The sequence below is a fragment of the Typopeltis vanoorti genome, chromosome 17, assembly GCF_054136105.1.
Source record: "Typopeltis vanoorti isolate ZY-2024b chromosome 17, IOZ_Tvanoo_1.0, whole genome shotgun sequence".
Classification (NCBI taxonomy): domain Eukaryota; kingdom Metazoa; phylum Arthropoda; class Arachnida; order Uropygi; family Thelyphonidae; genus Typopeltis; species Typopeltis vanoorti.
In genome coordinates this window covers 34801945-34824259 of record NC_143565.1, presented here as the reverse complement: position 1 = coordinate 34824259, position 22315 = coordinate 34801945, and the positions used below count along the sequence as shown (strand labels likewise).

At 37.6% G+C, this 22315-nt stretch overlaps 1 protein-coding gene across 1 annotated transcript in view; it reads right to left on the bottom strand.

The window, feature by feature from the left end:
* Positions 1 to 22315, bottom strand: part of LOC150097283 (uncharacterized) — a 172254-nt gene that overhangs the window by 41594 nt on the left and 108345 nt on the right. The window contains exons 5-6 of the mRNA XM_090407636.1: positions 15484 to 15580; positions 2490 to 2608 (exon numbers count right to left, since the gene is read on the bottom strand). Of these exons, the coding sequence (XP_090263762.1) occupies positions 2490 to 2608; positions 15484 to 15580 (216 nt within the window). The remainder of the gene's footprint in view (positions 1 to 2489; positions 2609 to 15483; positions 15581 to 22315) is intronic.

Sequence of the window (22315 nt, the reverse complement as noted above, 5' to 3'; positions counted from 1 at the left end):
CATGTAACTGATTATCTCCACTAATCTTGTGCCACTTCCACAATGCCTTTTTCATCCAGATTGTACACTTCACCTCTTCCGCCAACCATTTTGCACCTATCTTATTTAATCTCCTGACCTTTGGAATACACTCAGCATTGCCTCTGCCAGATACTTCATGAGTTTTGATTTTCTTTCTATGCAATTCCTCATTACATGATATCACTGCAAGCTGCCTCCTGAGCTTGCCATAATCACCTGCCCTATAGTTCCACATATAATCCTTTCTCAAAAAAGTCCTGATATGTTAGCCACCACTCAAGTGATAACTTTATGATCATTTTCACCAACTGGAGGAAGATGTGTCACTTCAATTACAGCATTATCTTCTGATGAGATAATCAAATCCAAGCCCTTCAAATCCACATGTTGCCTCTGTTACATACTGCTTAAGGTAGTTATCCCTTAAAAACTCAAGAAAATTATTCTCTTGGTTCCTGTGATCATCACCCATAATGATCACCCTTTTCTTATTAGCCAGACCAATTTGTATAAACAATTCCTTCTCACTGCCTTCCACATTACCAGGTCTATAGCAACACACTACTAAACATTTCATCCTATCCACCTCCGCTTCACGGCATATTGCTTCAAATCCACTGTCAGTATTTTCTCCTTGAATCTCCACCCTAGATGAGCCCAACTCCTCTGCCATCATCAATAATGCTCCTCCTCCCTTTTTGTTTGTCTGTCTTCATGAAAGACTACACAACCCTTCATCTCTGTCTCACTTATACAAACAATTTTTGGGCAAATGTATTCTATCTATGCTACAGTTTCATTCCTCTTGTTTTGAACACATCTAGAATTTGTAAACACTAGCTCATTTCTGTTTCTATAACAGGTCCCACTAACCCCACTTCTTAGATATGACTGCTCCCCACTCTTCCTGTCCATTTCTGTCTATCACTGATATTACACCCCCCTCCCCAGACCTAAATGCCCCCCCCCCCCAACATTCTTGACTGTCTTAATCCTTTCTCGTGTACTCACACATCTACTCCAGAAATTATCATCTACACTTTTCATGAAGTGTCCCCCTGTCCACCCTAACTTCACCCGTTTCCTTGTCCACTCTGTGTTCCACCCCTCTCTCATTCTCTTCACTTGTGCCACTCACCTCTCCATTCATAAACTTGCCTTCTTTACTCTCCTGCTCTTCCACAACACCTATTGCTACCTTAGGTCTTATATTCATTTCAGCCATTCTTGCATGAAACCCATTCAAATGTAGCCGATCTCTTTTATCTGCTCTATCTGTCCTTCAAACTCATCTCACATATTAACAAAATGAACTCCTCTTTCCTCTGCTAGCAAACCATTCATAAGATTCACTCACCTTTTCAATTCATCATTATCATACCCGGATAACATGACATGCTGACTACCTTACCTACCACACTGTTATCTTTACAACCTCATGACATCTCTCTTTAAATTCTTCTTGTTACTAGTCAAATCATTTGTGCCAACTACCACTATCAACTCCTTTGCTCGTGTACTCCTCTTATCCAATGCTTCAATCACCCTGCTCATTCTATCTCCTGGAAACAGGTCTTGTGCACCTTATATGATTTTTAGATAGTTAGACAATACTCTGCAGAATAGGCTTCTGCAGTAATATACTTAAAAAAAAAAATATATATATATATATATATATATATGCTAAAAGTGTTCAAGAATATCTTTGTAGAACTTTATAAAGGCATATTCTTCATAAAAGCAGATTAGCTTGAGATGTTTCTTAAAGAATAGTTTTAAAAATGCTGTAACTGGTTTCTTAAGTTTATTATTAGTATTAGTATTGTTATGACACCTCCAAGGAGTCCAAGGACTCATTGCAAAATAGCACTCTATTGACTTATATGCAACTCACTGTCTCCCCCTACTTAATCGCCCACCTACTACTACTACCATCAACATACAACACCATCTACTACCAGCACCAACAGTGTTTTTTTGTCTGTATTTTGCATGAGTTCTCATGGTCAATTTGCTTGTGTGGGAAAATCTGAGTTTATGGGAGAAAAAACCCTGCTACCCCCCCCCCCCCCCCCCATATGAGATCGGCTAACTGACCTTAAATAAAAAATTTAAATACAGATTTAAATCCATATAAATATTCCTCTTGTCATGATAACAATCAATTTCAGGTATTTTCCAATTGAAGGGTGCAATGCCTCATTGTTCTTCTAATTGTACTATGGAGGTAATGTTTAACTCCATGAACAAAATAACTTTATTTTGCATAAATTGCAATAACATGAGAGAAGAATTGTTTGCACACTGGTATTGGAAAATGAAGCCCCTTATATGATTTATAGTTCTTTCTTGTTTTTTTTTTTCTTATCCTTTAATTTTTTTTTTTTTTAGTCTAACCAAATTTACTGTGTAGATCATTCAACAGATATAAATGATATATTTTATATACATATATATATATTACTTACTTGAACCAACTAATATTAAGTCAATGAGTCCACAATAAAACATTGCCAATGCTGCATTATCACCTGCTTGCTCTGCTGCATCTCTTAGATGACTTAAGATTTCCAGACATTTGTTTAATCTGTAAAAAAAAATGAAAAACAACATGAATTATTATTATCAGAGACCTCCAGGGACTCATCAAGGAAGGCAATGCATCATCCACATCGGCTATTCACTTCACCATCATCCACATCGGCTATTCACTTCACACTTCCGTTCACTAACTCACTGCTGTGAGAGGAAAACTGTAACTCTCATCCCTTTTTTAACCGCACACAAACTTAACCTCCATGGATATCCCTCCTTTCTCCATCTTCCATATAATGAGAAATTTTATCAAGTTATGTTCAATAACACCTTTCAGAAGTTTATAGGTTTCTACATTTTGAAAGATCATATAATCTCGATCTAAACTCCTGTTCCATAATCCTGGTATCACCTTTGTAACTCTTCTTTACATCCTTTCATAGCTTCTATATCCTCTCACAACTCAGAGATCAAATCTGCACACAGTAGTCCAAGTGTGGGCATATCAAGGCCTTGTGAAGAGGCAAAATAATTTCCCCATTCTTACACATCAATGTTTGTTTCAGTATCACAATTATCTTCTGTTGTAATTTCAATTTTTGGTATGTGACCTTTGAACTTCCTACCCACCTTAACTCCAAGATATCTAGTCTCATCAATCTCTCCAAGCATAATCCCACCAATATAACATGCCAATGGAATTCTCGTCACTCCAAAGTGCATTACTTCACACTTATGTTAGTAAGTGTAAAGTAATGAATTGAACTGATGGCTATTATCATTTAACCAAAGTTCCAGCCCTATTCAAATCATTCTGTCCTGTATATCATTAGAATCCTTGAATGCTCTGCCTATATTTGCATCATCAGCAAATAATCTAACATCTCCTGGTAAGTCTATTCCAATATTATAATGTACAGGTTGAAAACAATGGCCCAAGGACTGATTCCTGAGGTATGCTACTGGGTCACCTTAAATCTGGTAGATTCACATCCCCATGCTTTTGATACCTGTCCATAAGTTATTTGCTTATCCAAGTCAATAGTTTATATTCTAATACCATATCCTCCACTTTATGCAACAGGCTTTCATGTAGTATCCTATCAAGTAGCTTAGCAGTGCCGTAATGAGGGCGTGGCGAAAGAGGCATCCGGCATGGGTGCAACTAGGTTTGAGGCACAAAATGTATAACATTTTTGTCGTTTCTGGGTTGGGGGGGTGCAAGTTAGACACTTGCCACAGGTGCTTCATACCCTCATTACTTTACTGTACCTTAGCAAAATCCAACAAAATCTTAGCATATCCATTCCCTTCATCCAAGTCAGCTGCCATCATCATAATCATCATCCCTCATAACCATCATCCATCATCCCATGTACCCTCAAGGAATGTACAGGATATGATAGTACTGCAAGAAAAACTTACACCATTACTAACTTCCTATCTACAATTTACCACCAAATCAATCTCTTACCTGTCAAGACTTCAAAATTATCAAATCTTATATTTCTATCCTCTAAGACACTTTTTTACTGTATTAATCCACCTATATCTTGGTCTTCTTCTGGGTCTTTTTCATGTCAACCTAGCAAAGAACACACTGCTAACAATATTAAGTTCTTTCCTAATATCCTCATTTTTAATATGATATTGCACTGATGACATCTGTTCTTCCTGCTAATCTTTCTCAGGACTCTCATATCTGCGGCCTTTAGTCTTTAGTCAAGTGTTTTATTTCTAACCCAGCTCTTGATCCATAAGTTAATATTGATTTGAACACTGTCTTGTATACAGCTAATTTAGTGTTTTGACTAATTTCTCTCTTATTCCATATAAATTTATTCACTTGACTTCCTACCATACCAGTTTTATTGACTGTTGTTTATTTAGATTTAATTTACCATCTTCACTAAAAATTGTGCCTAAGTAGCTGAAATGTTTTACATATTCTATAAGTTTTCCGTTGACAATGCAGTTGATATTTTCAATGTTTCTGTGTATTTTCATTGTCTTTGTCTTGTTATTGCTGACCTTCATACCAAATCTTTTACAAGAGTTATTCAATTTAGTCAGGGAATCTTGCAGACTTGTAGCAGATTTATTTAGATCGTCTGCATCCAATTTTGATATCATGTTTAATACCACTTTCCTTCATAATGTGATCCATATAGATAATGAATAACAGAGGGAATAATGTACATCCTTGACTGACACCAGATTTAACATAAAACAATCTTCCTGTACTTCCTTCAATTCTAACTGCTGACTCACAACTCACATAAAGGTTAAGTATTGCTTGATATAATACTCCATTGATACCATACAACTGTAGCACTTTGAACAGCTTCTCTCTTGGCACCCTGTCTTAAGCCTTTTCCAGATCTATAAAACTTAAAAACAGAGCTTTGTCATAATGTGAAAATATGATGCTGATAGCCGCCTCTATTCAGCCTGAATCCAGCTTGTTCTTCACCAAGCTTCCCTTCCACAATCCTTCTCAACCATTTCTAAAGTATACTTGAATAAATCTTACCAGGAACATTCAGTAGGGAAATACCTCTGTAATTCTCACACTAAGTTTTATTTCCCTTTTTATATTTATGAGTACCATAAGAGCTCTACTCCAATCATCTGGAATTTGTTCCTCTGTCCAGGCCTTCTGAACTATGCAGTGCAGCCACTGTAAGAATTTTATACCTCAATACTTGAGCATTTCTGGTCGAATATCATCTACTTGCACTGCCTTTCCACATTTCAGGCTTTTGATGCCTTTTTCTACTTCAGTACAGATAAGTATTCCTGACTGCATGTCTGTTGAGATTTTTTTACTACTGTACTGTCATCACTGATTGTTTTATTTAGCAATTTTTTTGAAGTAATTACTCCATACATCAAGGATATGTTTTTCACCAGTTTTCATGTCACCTTTATCATCTCTAATTCCTTTTACAGCACTCTGTCTTCCATTTCTGAGCTTTTTCAACAGACTCCAGAATATCTTGCCACCTTCTTGATATTTATTTTCGATGTTCTTACCAAAGCTACCCACGACTTTTGTTTAGCTAGTTTTACACAATGTTTAGCTTTCTTACATTTGTCTCTGTATTCTCTAAGAGCACAAGCTGACTTATTTGCCAGGAACTTTTGATATGCTTTCTTCTTTTCCTTCACAGCCTGTTTCCACTTCCACTTCCTGTGTCCACCAAGGAGTTCTGAATTTTCTATCCTTGCACACAACCTCATCACATGCCTCTATGGCTAAATCAATCATTGTTTTCTTCAGGGCATGCCACTGAACCACTGAATCTCCAAGGTTTGGTTCCTGCTCTCAAACTCTTTCATTTTTTCTTGAATAATGTTTGTGTATTTTAGTCCACAGTTTACATCTGAGAGCTGCTCAACTTTTATTCTTTAAAACTTTCTTTCATGTTCTTCTTTTCAGTATGAAATTCAATTTTATCCTGCTCAAGACTAAATGGTGATCACTTCCAACTTCAAATCCTCTGTACACTCTAGTTGATAGTGATGTTTTCTCCTTCACCAGGGAGAAAACATCACTATCAACAGTAACATAATCAATGAGAAATAGGAGGTGTAAAAAAGGCACCAAAGAGAGTAAAATCTAAGACAGGAAACCTTAGATCTGATGAAGAAAAGAAGAGAGATGAAAAGAGATTTGAATGACACCAATAAAAAAGAATATGCGGAAATTTGTAAAACTATACGTAAAAGGATGAAACATGAGCTTAGATCATATAATACTAGGAAAATTAAAGAAACAATAGAAAATAATAGTAATATGAAGGTCCTAAAACGAACATTATCAGTTGGAAAAAAGGAAATAGCTGCTGTAAGAGGAAAAAAATGGTGAACTTATAAAAAATAGAGATGCAATAATCAAAAGAATTCAGGAATTTTATACTGACCTCTATGAAGAAAAAGACTGTGCCATCCAAGAATCATCTATGGATAACTTGAGTGAGGAAGAACGCGATGCACCTGAGATCTTACAAGGTGAAGTGGAAATGGCACTGCGGGAAATGAAGAATGGAAAGGCCCCAGGAGATGATGGAATTATGGTAGACTTCTTAAAACTGGGAAGAAGCTCTGTCATCAAACAGCTGACTAAACTTTTTAATAAATGCCTAAAACAGAGAAAAATTCTGAAAAATTGGAACAATTCACTTCTAATATTAATTTTTAAAAAGGGCAATAAGGAAGAAATTAAAAACTACAGACCTATAAGCCTACTCCCCACCATATATAAAGTTTTCACAAAAATTATAAATAATAGAATAAAATCTAAACTAGAGGGAATGCAATCCTGTGAACAAGCTGGATTTAGAAAGAATTACAATACTTTGGACCATATTCACACATTAAGACAGCTCATTGAAAAATCAATTGAATACAACAAACCGTTATGTCTGGCCTATATAGATTATGAAAAAGCATTTGATTCAGTTGAAACATCTGCAACACTAAAAGCACTTGAAACCCAGGGAACTGAGAAAACATATATTGAAACACTAAAACATATTTACAATAATGCAACTTCTATAATTAAATTATATAAAAACAGCGAAGAGTTCCCACTACAAAAAGGCATCCGGCAAGGCGACATTATATCTCCCAAATTATTTACAGGTACACTAGAGAAAGTCTTTAGAAGCCTTGATTGGGAAACAAAAGGAATAATCATAAATGGAGAAAGGCTGCATCACCTGAAATTTGCAGATGATATTGTCCTAATAGCAGATAATCTTAAAGATCTGGAAGAAAGGCTAAATCAGCTAAATGAAGCCTCCAGAGTAATTGGATTAAAAATAAATAGAGAAAAAACAAAAATAATGATGAATAAATATATTAACCATAGAACTGTCAAAGTTGAAAACCATGAAAGAGAACAAGTTACTTCATATGTATATTTGGGCCAAATGTTATCCTTTGAGGAGTGCCAAAGAAAAGGGATTGAATGAAGAATTTACCTTGGATGGATGGCTTATGGGAAAATGAGAGACATATTAGGAAGTAACATCCCAATGAGTCTAAAAAGGAAAGCTTTCGACCAGTGCATACTTCCTGTCCTACAATATGGAGGAGGAACATGGACTTTAACAGAAGCCCTAAACAAAAAGCTGAGAACAACACAACATCGCAGGGAAAGAAGTATGCTAAAAATAACATTAAGAGATAGGAAGACAAATACCTGGATAAGATCTCAAACAGGTGTCCTGGATATTGTAAAATACATTAAACAGGCTAGGTGGAGATGGGCTGGCCATATTGCCAGATGCAGTGATGAGATAACTGTCTCAACCACTACACCGGAGATGGACTAGAAAAACAACAGAGTGGAGACAATGGATGGAGCAAGACAAAGAGGAAGATCAAGAAGAAGGCGGAGGGATGAACTGGAACAAATTGCAGGAGTGAGATGGATGGGAGAGGCAGAAAACCGAGTGATCTGGAAAACCATGGGGGGGGGGAGGACCTTCGTCCAGCAGTGGACAGAACCAAAAGGTTGAAGAAGAAGATACTCTGATTTTGCTTTCCAAACAATACTTGGAACTTTTCAGACCTGTGCTTTATATATTTCTTAACTTCTCTCATCCTTGATAAATAAAAACTCACTACAAATTTAACACTTACATAATCTTTTTTATTTAACAAAGAATTTTTGATTTAGTGTCAAGGGCATCTTCAGCATGACTTTCAAATTAAGTAGAAGAGAGTATAAAGTGCAGATTAGAAAGGTGACAAGCATGATAAAGAAATAAAAGGTGCAGTATGGCTGGTCAGGCCAAGGTTAATTCAAGGGAGTTTTTCTGCTATATGGCAAGCAAAAGAAAAAATTATCATGGCAGGTTGACAATGGTGGATAGTCATGGCAGCAGAATAACAGTTGCAAAGGATATAGTGGAATTATGGAATGAGAGTTTATCAGTGTATATCATATTGGTGTAGATGATGAAGTGCAATATATAGAAGAGAGGCAAATATTACAAGAATTGGAAGTGAAAGAATCAGGATTGAATCAGGTGTTGATTCAGTTAGATGTTAATAAGGCTGTAGGAATGGATGATATATCGCCACATATTCTTAAGGAATGTGCACAACAGTTAGCAATGCCCTTGATCTGGTTGTTTAATGAAAGTCATGCAGTGGATAGGGTTCCTAAGGAGTGAGAAGAAGGCAATTATAGACCAGTCTGCATAACTGCAGTTGTGGTCAAGGTGTTGAAGAGATTGGTTAGGAATAGAATACAGGATCGGGTTCATGGACATTGCATTCTTTATGACGGTTAGCATTGATAAGATAAGTGTAATGAGTGTAATTGAATATGGAGAATTATATACAGTAATATTCTTGGACACTGCAAAAGCATTTGATAGATTACCACATGAGAAATTGGTTTACAAGCTGCAGATGATAGAAATGGGTAGTATATTATTATTATTATTCGTGACACCTCCAAGGAGTCCGAAGACTCATCATGGGCGGACACCTACTATTATACAACTGTCTCAACCACTACACCAAACCTCTACTACCAATCATCTCCATCGACACCATTTACTGCCCACGTCCACAACTAGTATTTTTTGTCTGTAAATTGTATGTTTTCTGAAGGGCTGATTTGTCTGTATGTGGGATGAAAAACCTGAGTTTCCAGGAGAAAGATGGTTAGATGGATTGGAAATTGGCTCTCTGAACAATACCAGCAAGTTGTGTATGGTGGAGCAGTGTCTCAAAAAAGGAGGGTAACCAGTTGCATGCTCCAGGGTTCTGCTGTTTAACTTGTTTGTAAATGATATATCATGTGGACTGACCAAGAATCTTCAGTTGTTTGCTGATGATGATGCAAAGGTGGGAAGAATTATAAGTAGTGCTAATGTTGATTCCCTTTAGGAAGATTTGAATAGACATTGGACAAAGGAGTGGGGTTGTAATTGTAATATTAATAAGTGCAAGGTGTGTTTTGGAGTGCAGAAATGTAAGGCTCTGTACTATATTGATGGTGCCATACTGCACAAAGTGGATGAGATTCGAGATTTAGGAGTGATGGATGACAGTAGAATGAAGTTTAGGAGACATATTGCAAGTGTTGCAAATTTATTTATTTATTCTTATGGCAAAAGGGAATACAAAGCAGCTATTGATACACCATCAATCCATCACCTAGTGGATGTCCTGGAGGCCACCACCATGAAATTGGTGCTTTGTGCAGTCATTCACAATATGAGGAATCGTCTGGGCCATGGGGGAACAATCGCAATAAGGGTGGTCTGACAGACTCCATTTATGTAGTAGGTAGCTACATCTGCCCTGGTTAGTTCTGATCCTGTTGATAGATGACCAAATCTTCCTAGGAAGAGTAAAACCAGACTGCAGAGCACAGGGATCTTCTACCAGAAAGCCATTTGTTGGAAGATTGTTGGACCAGTATTCTCTCCACATGTCAGGTGTTGATGGCAGGGAAGCTGAAGAGAGTTCGTCTATGGACCAGAAAGGCTTTCTAGATTTTAGGGGAAGCCTAGGTGGATTTATGAGAGTCTGGCGCATGGGCAGGAGTGGGTTGCTCGTTGCTTCATCAAATTCTTTAAATGAGGCTTGTCTTCTCCGTATGTTTGGTGGAGCAATGTTAGATAGGACAGGCAGCCAGGAGAGAGGGGGGGGGGGTGCTTCTCACTGTCCCACTAATTGTGTGCATGGTAGAGTTTAGCTGGGCGTCTATAATGTTAGTGTGAGCACTTCTTTCCCAGACAGGGGCACAATATTCTGGTGCAGAGAATGCGAGGGCTAGTACAGATGACCTTAGGACTTCTGCACCACAGCCCCAGGTTGTTCCAGCAAGCCTTGAAATGATATTGTTTCTCATTTTACTTTTGTTGGACAGGTTGGTGATGTGTCCTTTGTAGGTTAGGCTTCTGTCCAGGCTCACTCCAAGGTATTTTGGGTGAGGCTCGTGTTCTACCATTCTGCCACAGAAAGAGAGGCTGAGGTGTCGATTTGCCTCTGCATTGTTCAGGTGGAATGCTGTGGACACTGTTTTTGTTGAATTTGGCTTCAGGTACCACTGCTTGAAGTACTTTTCCAGGATGTTCAGCTTTGTGTTCAAGACTGATTCCAGGTTGGCAAAGGAGGTAGATTGGTGCAGGATCGCTAGGTCATCGATGTGCACATATTAGCTTGAGCTGGTATGTGGTAAGTCGGACACGTAGATGTTAAAGAGTAAAGGGGCTAACACAGAGCCCTGTGGGAGACTGTTGTGGAGGAATCTCGGCCTATTTTTTTTCCCACCAATATGGACCTGGATCTTTCTGTTGGAGAGAATGGATTCAAAAAAGCTAGTAAGTTTTTTTGTACCTTATAATATTGCCTAGCTGTATGTGGAGACCCCTGATCTAGACTGTGTCATAAGCTGATGTTAGGTCAATGAAAGTGACTCCTGCTTCAATCTGTGTTGTCAGGGCCAGGACCTGGTTACAGCAACTTCTTCCTGGCCTGAAGTCAGCTTGTTCAATCAGAAGTGCTCTTTCAATGAGTGGTGAAATTCTTTTAAGAAGAATTCTTTCAAAGAGCTCAAAGACAGAGAAAAGCAATGCGATAGGTTGTATGCTTTTGACATCATTTGCCTGGTTTGGGCATGGCAATTATTTTGGCTTCCCGCCACAGATTTGGTAGTTTTCTGGTTATAATTTTTGAGGAAAGGGCAGCCAGCCATGTTTGACCTTTGGCCGAGATGTTTTAGAAACTTGGGGAGGATACCATCCACTCCTGCAGCCTTGCAATTCTTGGTGAGTTTTAAGGTTTCCTGTACTTCTTCCCGAGACACTGGGTCTACAAGTTCAGGAAGCTCGAGGCTCCATCTTCAGGTTTTTTCTGATGGAAGATTGAATGGTTATTTTCCTGATAGAGCTTGGAGGTTTTCAGTAAATGATTAGTGATTTGATCAGGATTAATCTAGTGGTCTGTGTGTTGTTGGTTCTGCCCCCCCCTCTCTATTCTATCTTACATATTCTATCATATGGAACGTGTAAGCATTCCATAGGATAATTACTTTTACGAAGAATCTTAATCTTCCACCAAAAGATTCAATGTTTGGTAAAGATGATACATTCTGCAAGTCCTAACTGTTTCTGCTCATAGAATTTATGACCTCAGTTAGGATCTTAATGTATTTTAGACTGTTTCACTCTATAGTATGTATTAGTAGCACATGCATTTTCACTGTTGAGTCTTTTCTCTTCTAATGGTTTAATTTGAAAGTCATACTGAAGATGCACTAGAAACTAGGAGAAAAATTGTGTTAAATGAAAAAGATTACTTAATTATTAAATCTGTAGTGAGACTATTTATGGCTTACTTTTCCATTCATCATGTATCCCTTGCTTAATAAGGTTACACATCCATTTCACTCCCATCCTATATGTTCTTTGAACACCTGGGACATTCAGGCACTGCATCATTTAAGCATATTTTAAAACTTCTCATGCACTGCTGATATCCTTTCCAGTTAGTAACTGATACTATGAGAAAAAACATAGTATTCTCCTGAGTTAGTTATAATTTCCAGCTTTGTAGTTCAATAGACCTTGGTGGCTAAGTGGTCACATCCTTAACTGATATCCCATCTCATGCTAAGATTGTTAAAAGAAAGTTGCAACAGCTCATACCACCATATATCTTAAGATAATGTTCTCAGGTGTTAGCATCAGCTCTAGCTTACTGATTTAACAAGGTTTGCAAGAGGCTAAGTCATAAAGGAGTGAAAGGAAGTTAAAATTGCTCCACTTCACAAAGGTGGTGATAAAGTGAAGGCTACAAATTATAGGCTCATCTGTATATTTGGAATTATAGCAAAGGGGTGGAGAGGTTGAAAAGAGCTAGAACACAGAAGTGGGTTGAGAAAAACAGCATGGGTTTGTTAAAGAAGGCCAAACTTAACAACTTATGTACTATAACAAGGTGACGAAAGTATCGGACAAGGAAGATGCATATTATTATTATTATTATTTAGGCCTCCAAGGAGTCAAAAGACTCATCGTGGGAGGTACTTCCTAGGAAACACATCTATCAAGCCTCAATGTGAGAGGTCCCTCCTAGGAAACACAAAGTCTATCATACCACTTCTTAAGCTCATTGACCGTTCTTGCTCTCACCACTCCATCAGGCAATGCATTCCACAGTTTAACCACCCTCCATGCAAAGAAACCACTCCTCACCCTCTTGCTCACAGTTTCCTTTCGTAACTTCCAGGGATGGCCCCTTGTCATCATTCCTTCCTGCTGTTCAACCAAGTGAAAGAACTCCCCAGTGTCAACCCTGTAACCACCTCTCAACAGTTTAAAAGTCTCAATCATATCACCTCTCCTTCTTCTATCCACCAAACTCTACAGTCCACATTCCCTCAGCCGAACCTCATAAATAACATCCTACAGTCCTGAAACTGTCTTTGTTATCTGCCTCTGTACCCTTTCCACAGTTAATGTATCCCCTTTAAATCCTGGGGACCAAATCTGAGAACAATAGTCTAAGTGTGGTCTGATCAGGGTCTTATAGAATGGAATGATAACTGTTTTATCTCTGCAGGTCAGCGTCCTTCTGATTATTGCAGCAATCCTCTGTGTTATTACCTTCACCACCTTTGCAATATGACCCTTGAATTTCAGGTTTCTATCAATCACCAACTCCAGATCTCTTGTCTCCCCTACTTCCTCCAGTATATCTCCTCCAACAGAGTATGCAGCGTCCAATCGATGTGTCCCAAACCTCAAGACCTTACATTTTGCTGCATTAAACCAACACCCCCCATTCATTTGCTCATCTGTCTAGTTTATTCAAATCCTCTTGCATGACTACCGCATCTGCATTATTACTAATAACCCTTCCCGGCTTCACATCATCTGCAAACAACTGAACAACTCACTACAATCCACTGACAATGTCATTTATATAAAGGTTAAACAATATAGGTCCCAGTGCTGAGCCCTGTGGGACCCCACTTATAACCCTCTGCCTCCTTGAAACTGCCCCACCATACACAACTCTCTCTATGATACCTATCGGACAGCCAATCCTGAATCCAGTTGACCAATCTGACATCCAGACCCATGTGCTGCAACTTAAATATCAGCTTATCATGTGGCACCCTGTCAAAGGCCTTTGCAAAATCCAAGAAAATGGCAGTATATGCCTTTCCCTCATCTACTGCTCTTGTAACTTTATTATAACAGGTTAGCATATTACTAAAACGAGAGTGCCCCTTAACAAATCCATGACGACTCTCACAGATAACATTACCCTCATCTGCCCAATGTTGTATATGGTCCCTAACTAATTTCTCCAAGATCTTAACAATTACTGATGGCACACAAACTGGACTATAATTAGACACTTCCAGTCTGCTACCACCCTTATGCAATGGCACTATATCTTCCTTCCATTCCCTGGGCTCCTTTCTCATAGCCAGACGTTCACTGAAAGCAAGGTCAAAGGAGCTGTCAGTTCCTTAGCACATTCTCTCAAAACTCGTGGTGGAATACTATACAGTCCCAAAGCTTTTTTGACATCTAGAGTTCTCAGTATCTGAAACACACTATCCTCCTGCACCTCTAAACCTCGAACCTGCCCTATCCCTGTAGTATTAAAATTTACTCCACCAGGATGAAATACACCAATAAAGTGTTCATCGAACAATTCCACTATGTCCTTTGCATCAGTCACTCTATTCCCATTTTTATCCCACAATGTCATTCTTCCACAATCATTTCTCCCCCTACTGGCCACATAGCTAAAAAATTCTCTGTATAGTGGTATACTTAGATTTTGCAAAGGCTTTTGATAGACTGCCACACCACAAGTTAGTAACTAAACTGAAGCAGATGGGATGGGATGGGACGATAGTCTAGGGAATTGGAAGGCTACAAATTATAAATAGGCCAATTGGCACAGGCAACTGGCTCTTAGATACGCATCAGCAAATTGTGTATGAGGTTTGGTATCCTGGAAGAGGAAAGTCTAACTAGCAGTATACCACAGGGGTCCGTTTTGGGTCTATTGTTGTTTAACTTGTATATTAATGCTTATATATGTACTTGTATATGTACAGATGATGCAAAACTGGGGAGAGTGATGAGCAATCAAGCAGATGTTGTGGCTTTACAGGACGACATGAATAGATTGTATGAGTGGGCAAGTGTATGGAACTGTTAGTTCAATGTTGCAAAGTGTAAGGTTCTGAAATTTGGTAGGCAACAATGGAATACAAAGTATAAATTTGGTGGATAATTTTGGGGAGGTTGAGGAGACAAGGATCTGAAGTTCAGAGGTCCCATTACACAAGTTATGAAGAAAACTGGAGGGATAAAACCATCAGAAATAAAAACTACCTAGATAGTTTACCTGAGAACAGGAAGATGCTGGTAAAGTTAAAAAAGTCATGTCTAATGCCTGTTGGATGGCAATTAGCCCAAAGTTTTTCACCTGTGACAAGCATGCACACACACACACACACACACACACACACACACACACACACACACATGCATCACTATTGTGCATTTTAACTTGAAATGTTCTTTTTTAATTTATTATTCCATCCTTTGATACTAAGATGGCAGTATGTTTTGGTTTAAAATTCTTTGGTAATAACTTATATATCAACACATTATTGCATTCAATTTTCACAAAAGCATAAAATGAAAACTGCTTGAAAAAAATTTTTTTTCAGACTCTTCTCTGTCACTAATTTAAAGAGTTAGCACTTTGTAATATTTATCCAAGAGTGAGCAAACAAAAAAAATATATAATTTAGACTCTTCACTTATTAAAAGCAAACTAAAAAAAATCATTCATTGGTCACGCATTTTTCAAGTACTGAGTAAAACTGAAAGTCATAAATATATTAAAAGTATTACATACTCTCTCTTGTGGAGAAGAGATTGGGCTAACAATGGAAGGATCTGTGTTCTTGTGTTCACATCTTGGACATATTTAAATATCCTAAAAGCTTCAAATCCTATAATGTTTAAACAACTTTTTAATAGTTAAAATACTTATGAAGTTTTACTTAATAATATATAGTCATCTCAATCAATTAACATTTTTTTAAAATCAAGAGTAAAATCATTTGCTTGATTGTAAATATACAATTTGAGTGATGCTATCATCTACTGGGAGCTTACCATAATTGTAATAAGAATTCAAATAAGTGAACTGAAAACAAAACTGCATTATGCATTCTCAATATCCTGGTATGTTTTACTGTTTGCAAAACATAATCAAGAAAATTATACTTGACAAGAAATTATATTCTGTTTTAACCTTTTATCCTATATAAGTGTGAGCAAACAATAAGAAGTAAATTATTCTCGACAAGAATATAATTGTTATAATATTCAAGCATTATATGTGAACACTTAGTTTTAGCAAACTTAAATGTTCAATTTAGGTATTTTTTCAGCTGATTTCGGTATTTTTTCATTTTTGAAAATATCAAGAATCAAGTTATCCAAAAAAAAAAAAAAAAAAATTTTCACTATACCTGGAATGAGAAAGATAAATGGGATAAATGATTATAAAATATATATTTGGTTTAATCCTTTATCCAAGTGTAAGCAAAATTTGCACCTGAAGTATCTTCAGGACTGGGGCAACTCTTGACAAATGTGGACTAAGTTCTCATCACTTTCCTTAGTATCCCATAATGCAAAGCACATATCCTTGCGGACATGTATAATGCTATGCATTATGGGAAGGGTCACTAACCAGACCGATTTCAACCTTTATTGAGGTCTCTTCAGTGGGAGCCAGACCCATCGGTGATACCAAGGTTGAAGCAATGCACACTCATATTTCCATATGCTAGTTGCCAAAAGGTGTCACACATTATTAAACTGCTCTGGATTAGAGATAGATGTTGGAAGTTTTTTCCCACTTGGTTACACTATAAATTATATATTTAGTTTAATCCTTTATCCAAGTGTAAGCAAAGTTTGTGCCTGAAGTTTGTGCCACAAGTTGCCGCAGTCCTGAAGTATCTTCAGGACTGGGGCAACTTGTGGCATATGAAAATATGAGTTCTGCATTGCCTCAACCCTTGGTATCACCTCTAGGTCTGCCAACGAAGAGACCTCAATAAAGGTTGAAACCAGTCTGGTTAGTGACCCTTACCAAAACCTCCAACATCTTTCTCTAATCCAGAGTAAATGATTAAGGAAATCAAACAGGAATTGCAAATGAAAAGAGGATATAGAAAAGGTATACAGAGAGAGAGAGATTGTTGCTCGAGGAAAGTGACTTGTATAGTGAGGAAGGAAAAATATTTTAGAAAAAAGTAGCATTATACCCAAGGAATATCAAAAGGAGTTTTTTTTTTATTGTGTGTGCAGTAGGAGAAGAATAGGGAATGACCTTACTAGATAGAGAAGGTGGGATGCAAACAAGGCTGATGATACAGTACAACTGTCTAATGATCATTACGGATAGTTGCAGAAAGTTTTTTGGTTAGAAATAATTTATACTAGCCAAGATATTATTCAACCTTGGTATCTTCCTGGGTCTGGCTCCCATTGATGAGACCTCAATAAAAGTTGAAACCAGTCTAGGTAGTGACCTTCACTTAAGCATGTCTGAAAGGAAGTGTGCTTTGCATTATCATCATTAATATTATTCAGGCCTCCATGGGGTCAAAAGACTCATCGTGGGAGGTCCTTCCTAGGAAACACAAAGTCTATTGTACCACTCCTTGAACTCATTGACCATTCTTGCTCTCACCACTCTATCAGGCAATGCATTCAACAGTTCAGCCACCCTCCAAGCAATGAAACCACCAACTTCCAAAGATTATGGGAAACTAAGGCAATTGATGAGGAGTCATCAGCCACCCTGGTTGGCCAAGTGGATAGTGTATCCGCTCTCCAGCTAAAAGGCTGGGGGTTCGAATCCTGCCGTGGGCATGGATGTTTGTGATTATCTTTGGAAATACCAGTGGTGGTGGTGGTGGTTGATGGTAGATGGCGTTGGTGTAGTTTCGGTCAGTTGGTGATTGAATGGTGAAGACAGAGTTGTAGAGCAGGTCCCCTCCCTCGATGAGTCCTTGGAATCCCTGTAGGTGTCAAATAATAATAATAATGATGATGATAATAATAATATATAAGTAGCTGAGTTGTGAAGATTCTTCATGTGCAAACTTTGTTTGCTCATGAAGTATCTTCATGATTAACATGAAGATACTTCATGAGCAAGTATTTCTTGGCAAGCATAATTCATGATCACTACAGACTTCTACTAGCTATGTATTGTATCATCCTGGTGAAGCAGGTATTATTCCTAGAGAGATGGGGAGGGTTAATGGATTAGAAGTGAATGAAGAGGATGTATTTAGAATATTAATTAAGACAAGCATCAGCAAGGCAGTGGGACTAGATGAGGTTTTGCTAGATGTTTGAAATAAATGTATTAAGAAACAGACATAGTATTGGTCTGGCCATTTAATGAAAGTCTTGCAACTAAATGAGATCCTAAGGAGTGAAAGTAAGTAAGGAAAGAAAATAAGACGGTTAACTATAGATCAATTTATATTTCTTCTGTGATTGTTATGATTTTGGAAAAATTAGTAGGGGCACATATGCAGAATTGGGCAGATGAGGGTAATATTATTTATGAAGGTCAGATGGATTTGTTAAGGCGAGTGAGAGACTCTCATTTTAGTAATCGGGTTGATTGTCTTTTATAAGAGAATAGTACGAGAGGAGTAATTTTTTTCTGGATTTTGTAAAAGCATTTCACTTGTTGCCACATGGAAAATTATTATTTAAGTTGCAATGTACGGGTTTAGGTTAGTGGACTGACTGGCATTTATCCTCTCATAGCAATCAAAGAATTGCACATTGAAGAGCAACAAGAATCCAAAGGGCTTATTGTTCAACCTTAATTGAATAATACTAAACAAATTGTATGAAGATATTCAAATGCTTGTGATGATGTGAAGCTGGGAATGGTTGTCAGTAATAGTGCTAGTGCTGTGGCTTTTTATGATGATTTGAATAAGCTAGGAAGGGAAGGAGTAGGATGAATGAATGTGGATGAAATTTAATGTAGCTAAGCACAAGAATTTGTCTACTACTATTTGTCTGGTGGAACAATTTTAGAGGAAAGTGAGAAGGCAAGGGATCTTGTGGTGATAGTGAATAGAAATTTGAATTTCAGGGAATATATTGAAAAGGCAGCAAACATAATTCAGAGGATTCCTGCAATACTGAGGACAATGACCAGCAGAGATAAGCATGCAGCATTTCCATTATATAAACACCTAATCACTTCACATCTGAATTACTCTGTTCAGATCCAGTCACTAGCATTTGAAAAGATGAAGAAAAAACTTTAGAGAAGGTAATGACATTTTATAAAAGCATTTCATCCTTGTGAGTGTGATATCATATAGTATAGAGGGACAGGAAGAGGTACTGATGGTGAGTGAACAGGAGGTATATAAGGAACTGCGTAAGCAAAGCCAATAAGGCTGTAGGACTTGATGATATATCACCGAGTGTTTTGGGAGAATGTTCAAAAGGATTAACAATAGTTTTGATGTATCATTTTAAACGTGAGTGTTAGACTGGGATAAGTTCCAAAGGAGTGGAAAGAGAGCAAAAAAAGTGTTCCCCTTTCATAAAGGAGATTTTAAGACTCAGACTTTAAACTGTAGGTTATTCTGTGTGCTTGGAGTTGTAGTTAGTCAGGACAAAGATTCAGAGGTGGGTTGATAACCACAACATTCTGTTTGATGGATTTACTAAAGGAAGATCATGTTTTAGCAATTGACTTATTATAACAGGGTGACAAATACAAGTACATTGGACAAGGGAGATGCATATATGAGTACAATATATTTCAGATTTTGCAAAGGCCTTTGACAAATTACTGTATGACAAACTAGTGATTAAACTAAAAAAGGATGGGGTTTGATAATGAATTAGTGTGCTGGAGTGGAAAATGGTTGTCCGATAGGTATCAGGAAGGAGTGTATATAGGGAGCAACATCCCAGAAAACGAAAGGAAAGTGACTAGTAGTCTGTACCAAGGATTTGTTTTGAGGCCATTGCTGTTTAACTTGAATGTTAATGATATTTTGGAAAGGTCTGACTGGTAATATGCAATTGTTTCTAATCTAATCCTGTGGCCTCCTCTATTAAGAGGATTGCAGTTGATGAACAGTCTGCTTCCATACTTCTCTATCTCTTGCTTCTGTAAGACTCTTGTTTGTCCAGTGACATGTTCCTCTTCTTCTCCTTCCCTTCACCATCCCCTGCAATACTGGGGAGCTCTCCAGAAAAACACCTCATCAAATGTCTTGCAAATGCTATTTTTCTTCTTTGGATATTAGCCATAAAGTCTCTTTTCATCTTGAATCTTTTAAGAACCTCTTCATTGCTCATTCTTTCAGTCCAGCTGATACGATCCATTGTTCTCAAGCAGTTGTTTACAGATACACAATTGGGAAGAACTACGAAGCATAAAGTAGATGTTGTAGCTTTGTAAGAGGACTTGAATAGACTGTGAAAATGGGCAAGTGAATGGGGTTAGGGTAGTGTTTCTCAATGTGGGGTGTATGCCCCACAAGGAGGCAATATGAATATTTTGGGGGACAATTAGAAAATGTACATGTACATATTTATATTATACTTTTTCAGAATTTGGCTGACTATTATCCAAGAGCGGAGGCATCAAAATCTTTGTGACGTTGAGGTGGGGCATGATCCAAAAAAGGTTGAGAAACACTGGGTCAGGGTTACCATTCAGTGATGCAAAGTGCAGGTTTTAAAATTCAGGAAGCAGAGATGGGATGCAGAGCATATAAAATTGAGAGGGATATTTTAGAAGAGGTGGAAATGATGAGGAAGTGTGTGTAATGGTGAGTAAGGACTTCAAATTTCAGAGAAACATTGCTAAAATGTGAGATCACAGTGGATTATGGCAATGATGCAGAGAATACTGACATGTAGAAGTAACATGAGTTTCATAATATGATGGTTCCACTGTGCAAGGCTTTGATCAGGCTGCATATGGATTATTGGTATACTGATTTGGTCCCCTTATTTTCAAAACGATCAAGTGAGGTGATTTCTGGTCTCTGAAATGTTGAGTATGAAAATAGATTCAGTATGCAGAGTCACTAGATAGGAACAGGGGGATAGGGATATGATTGATACATATAAGTTGGTAAGTGTTTACTACCATCATAATGAGGATGAGGTTTTTTTTTTTTTTACAGGATGGAGTAGTACAAGTAGTCCGCATAGTCCACAAGGCACATAGCCAAGTGGCTATGCGCCTTGCAATCATATGCCTGGGAAAGGAGTGTCCCGGTTTCGATTCCCATTGCTGATGTGAAGAGCTTAGGATCTTTCTCAGGTACAGTCAAGTTAGCCAGTCTTGGATGTGGACTGCAGGGTTTTTCTCCCCAGTTTATCTAGGGTTTTTCATCCTGCAAGCAGGCAAACCAGCCTTGAGAACTCGATGCTTCTACAGACATAGGATACACTGGGAGGCATAGGGCTAACTACCTTATCCTTGTGTATGGTTGTGGTTAAATGAATAGAAAACTCTCAACACTGCAAGGTAAAAGAGGGAAAAAAGGAAGGAGTAGTACAAGAGCTATCACTAAAAGCTGTATTAGGAAGGTATGTGACCTTGGGGAGGGTTTTGCATGGAGTGGTAAGTGATTGGAATGCATTTAAGGCATTGTATGGTGTGTGTGTGTGTGTGTGTGTGTGTGTGAGAGAGAGAGAGAGAGACAGTGGGACTTCCTACAATAAAAGCAGCTAACCATATAAATGAATAAATATATAAATAAATAAAATAAATTAAAAAATAATTGGAGAAACTTTGTGAATTAATGTGATAGAATAGTCACATAAAATATACAAGAGAAATCCAATCAGGGGTGTATCAATACTTGGGGTAGAAAAGCTATAAAAAATCTCAAATGGATAAAATGTGAAAACAAAAGTATTCCATTCATTACATTGCATAATTCTGAAGGCCTATTCAGAAGTCTACATTTCAAATGTTTGTTCTAATAGAGTATGCACCAATAAAAAAGGTCACATGTGAACAAGAATTTCACTACTGAGTGTTTTTGTCATAATTTTGTCATGCTCTCATCAAGTTTATACATGAATAATAGCATGATTTCATCATGCTTCCTAGATGAGAAGATTAAGTACATTACTGAGAAAATTAGAATGTAGGAGGACATGAAAGAGTTACTGAAAGTAGCAAAAGAAAAAAGTAAGAAGGTAAAGAAAGGGAGTGTATTGACATGGTGTGATAGAGGTGAATTGAGGAGGAAGGACATGATGATTACAAAGGAGTCAATGTACAGGTTGTGCAGTTTGTGGATGCTTTTGAAATGTGGCCTTCTGATGGTTTGCACTTAAACTGGATTTGGCACTCAGCCTGAAAAATGTGCTGCTGAATGTAATGCAACTAGAGGTGCAAAAATTGGGTTGCTGGGGAGGATAAGATGAAGATGAGTGTGTGAGCAGGCACTAATGAAGCAAGTGTGAGAATAAACAAAAAACATAGTATATAGTTCTGCAAGTCACAAATCAGAATGATATAGTTAACAGAAAGTGTAAGAATAGTTGTGGATCTATGAGGCTACTTATGGACACTAATTGCGCATTGTCTATAAGCATTTGGAAAAAAGAAGTGGAGCTTTTGGGACTAGTTAGTTCTTCTCAGCCAA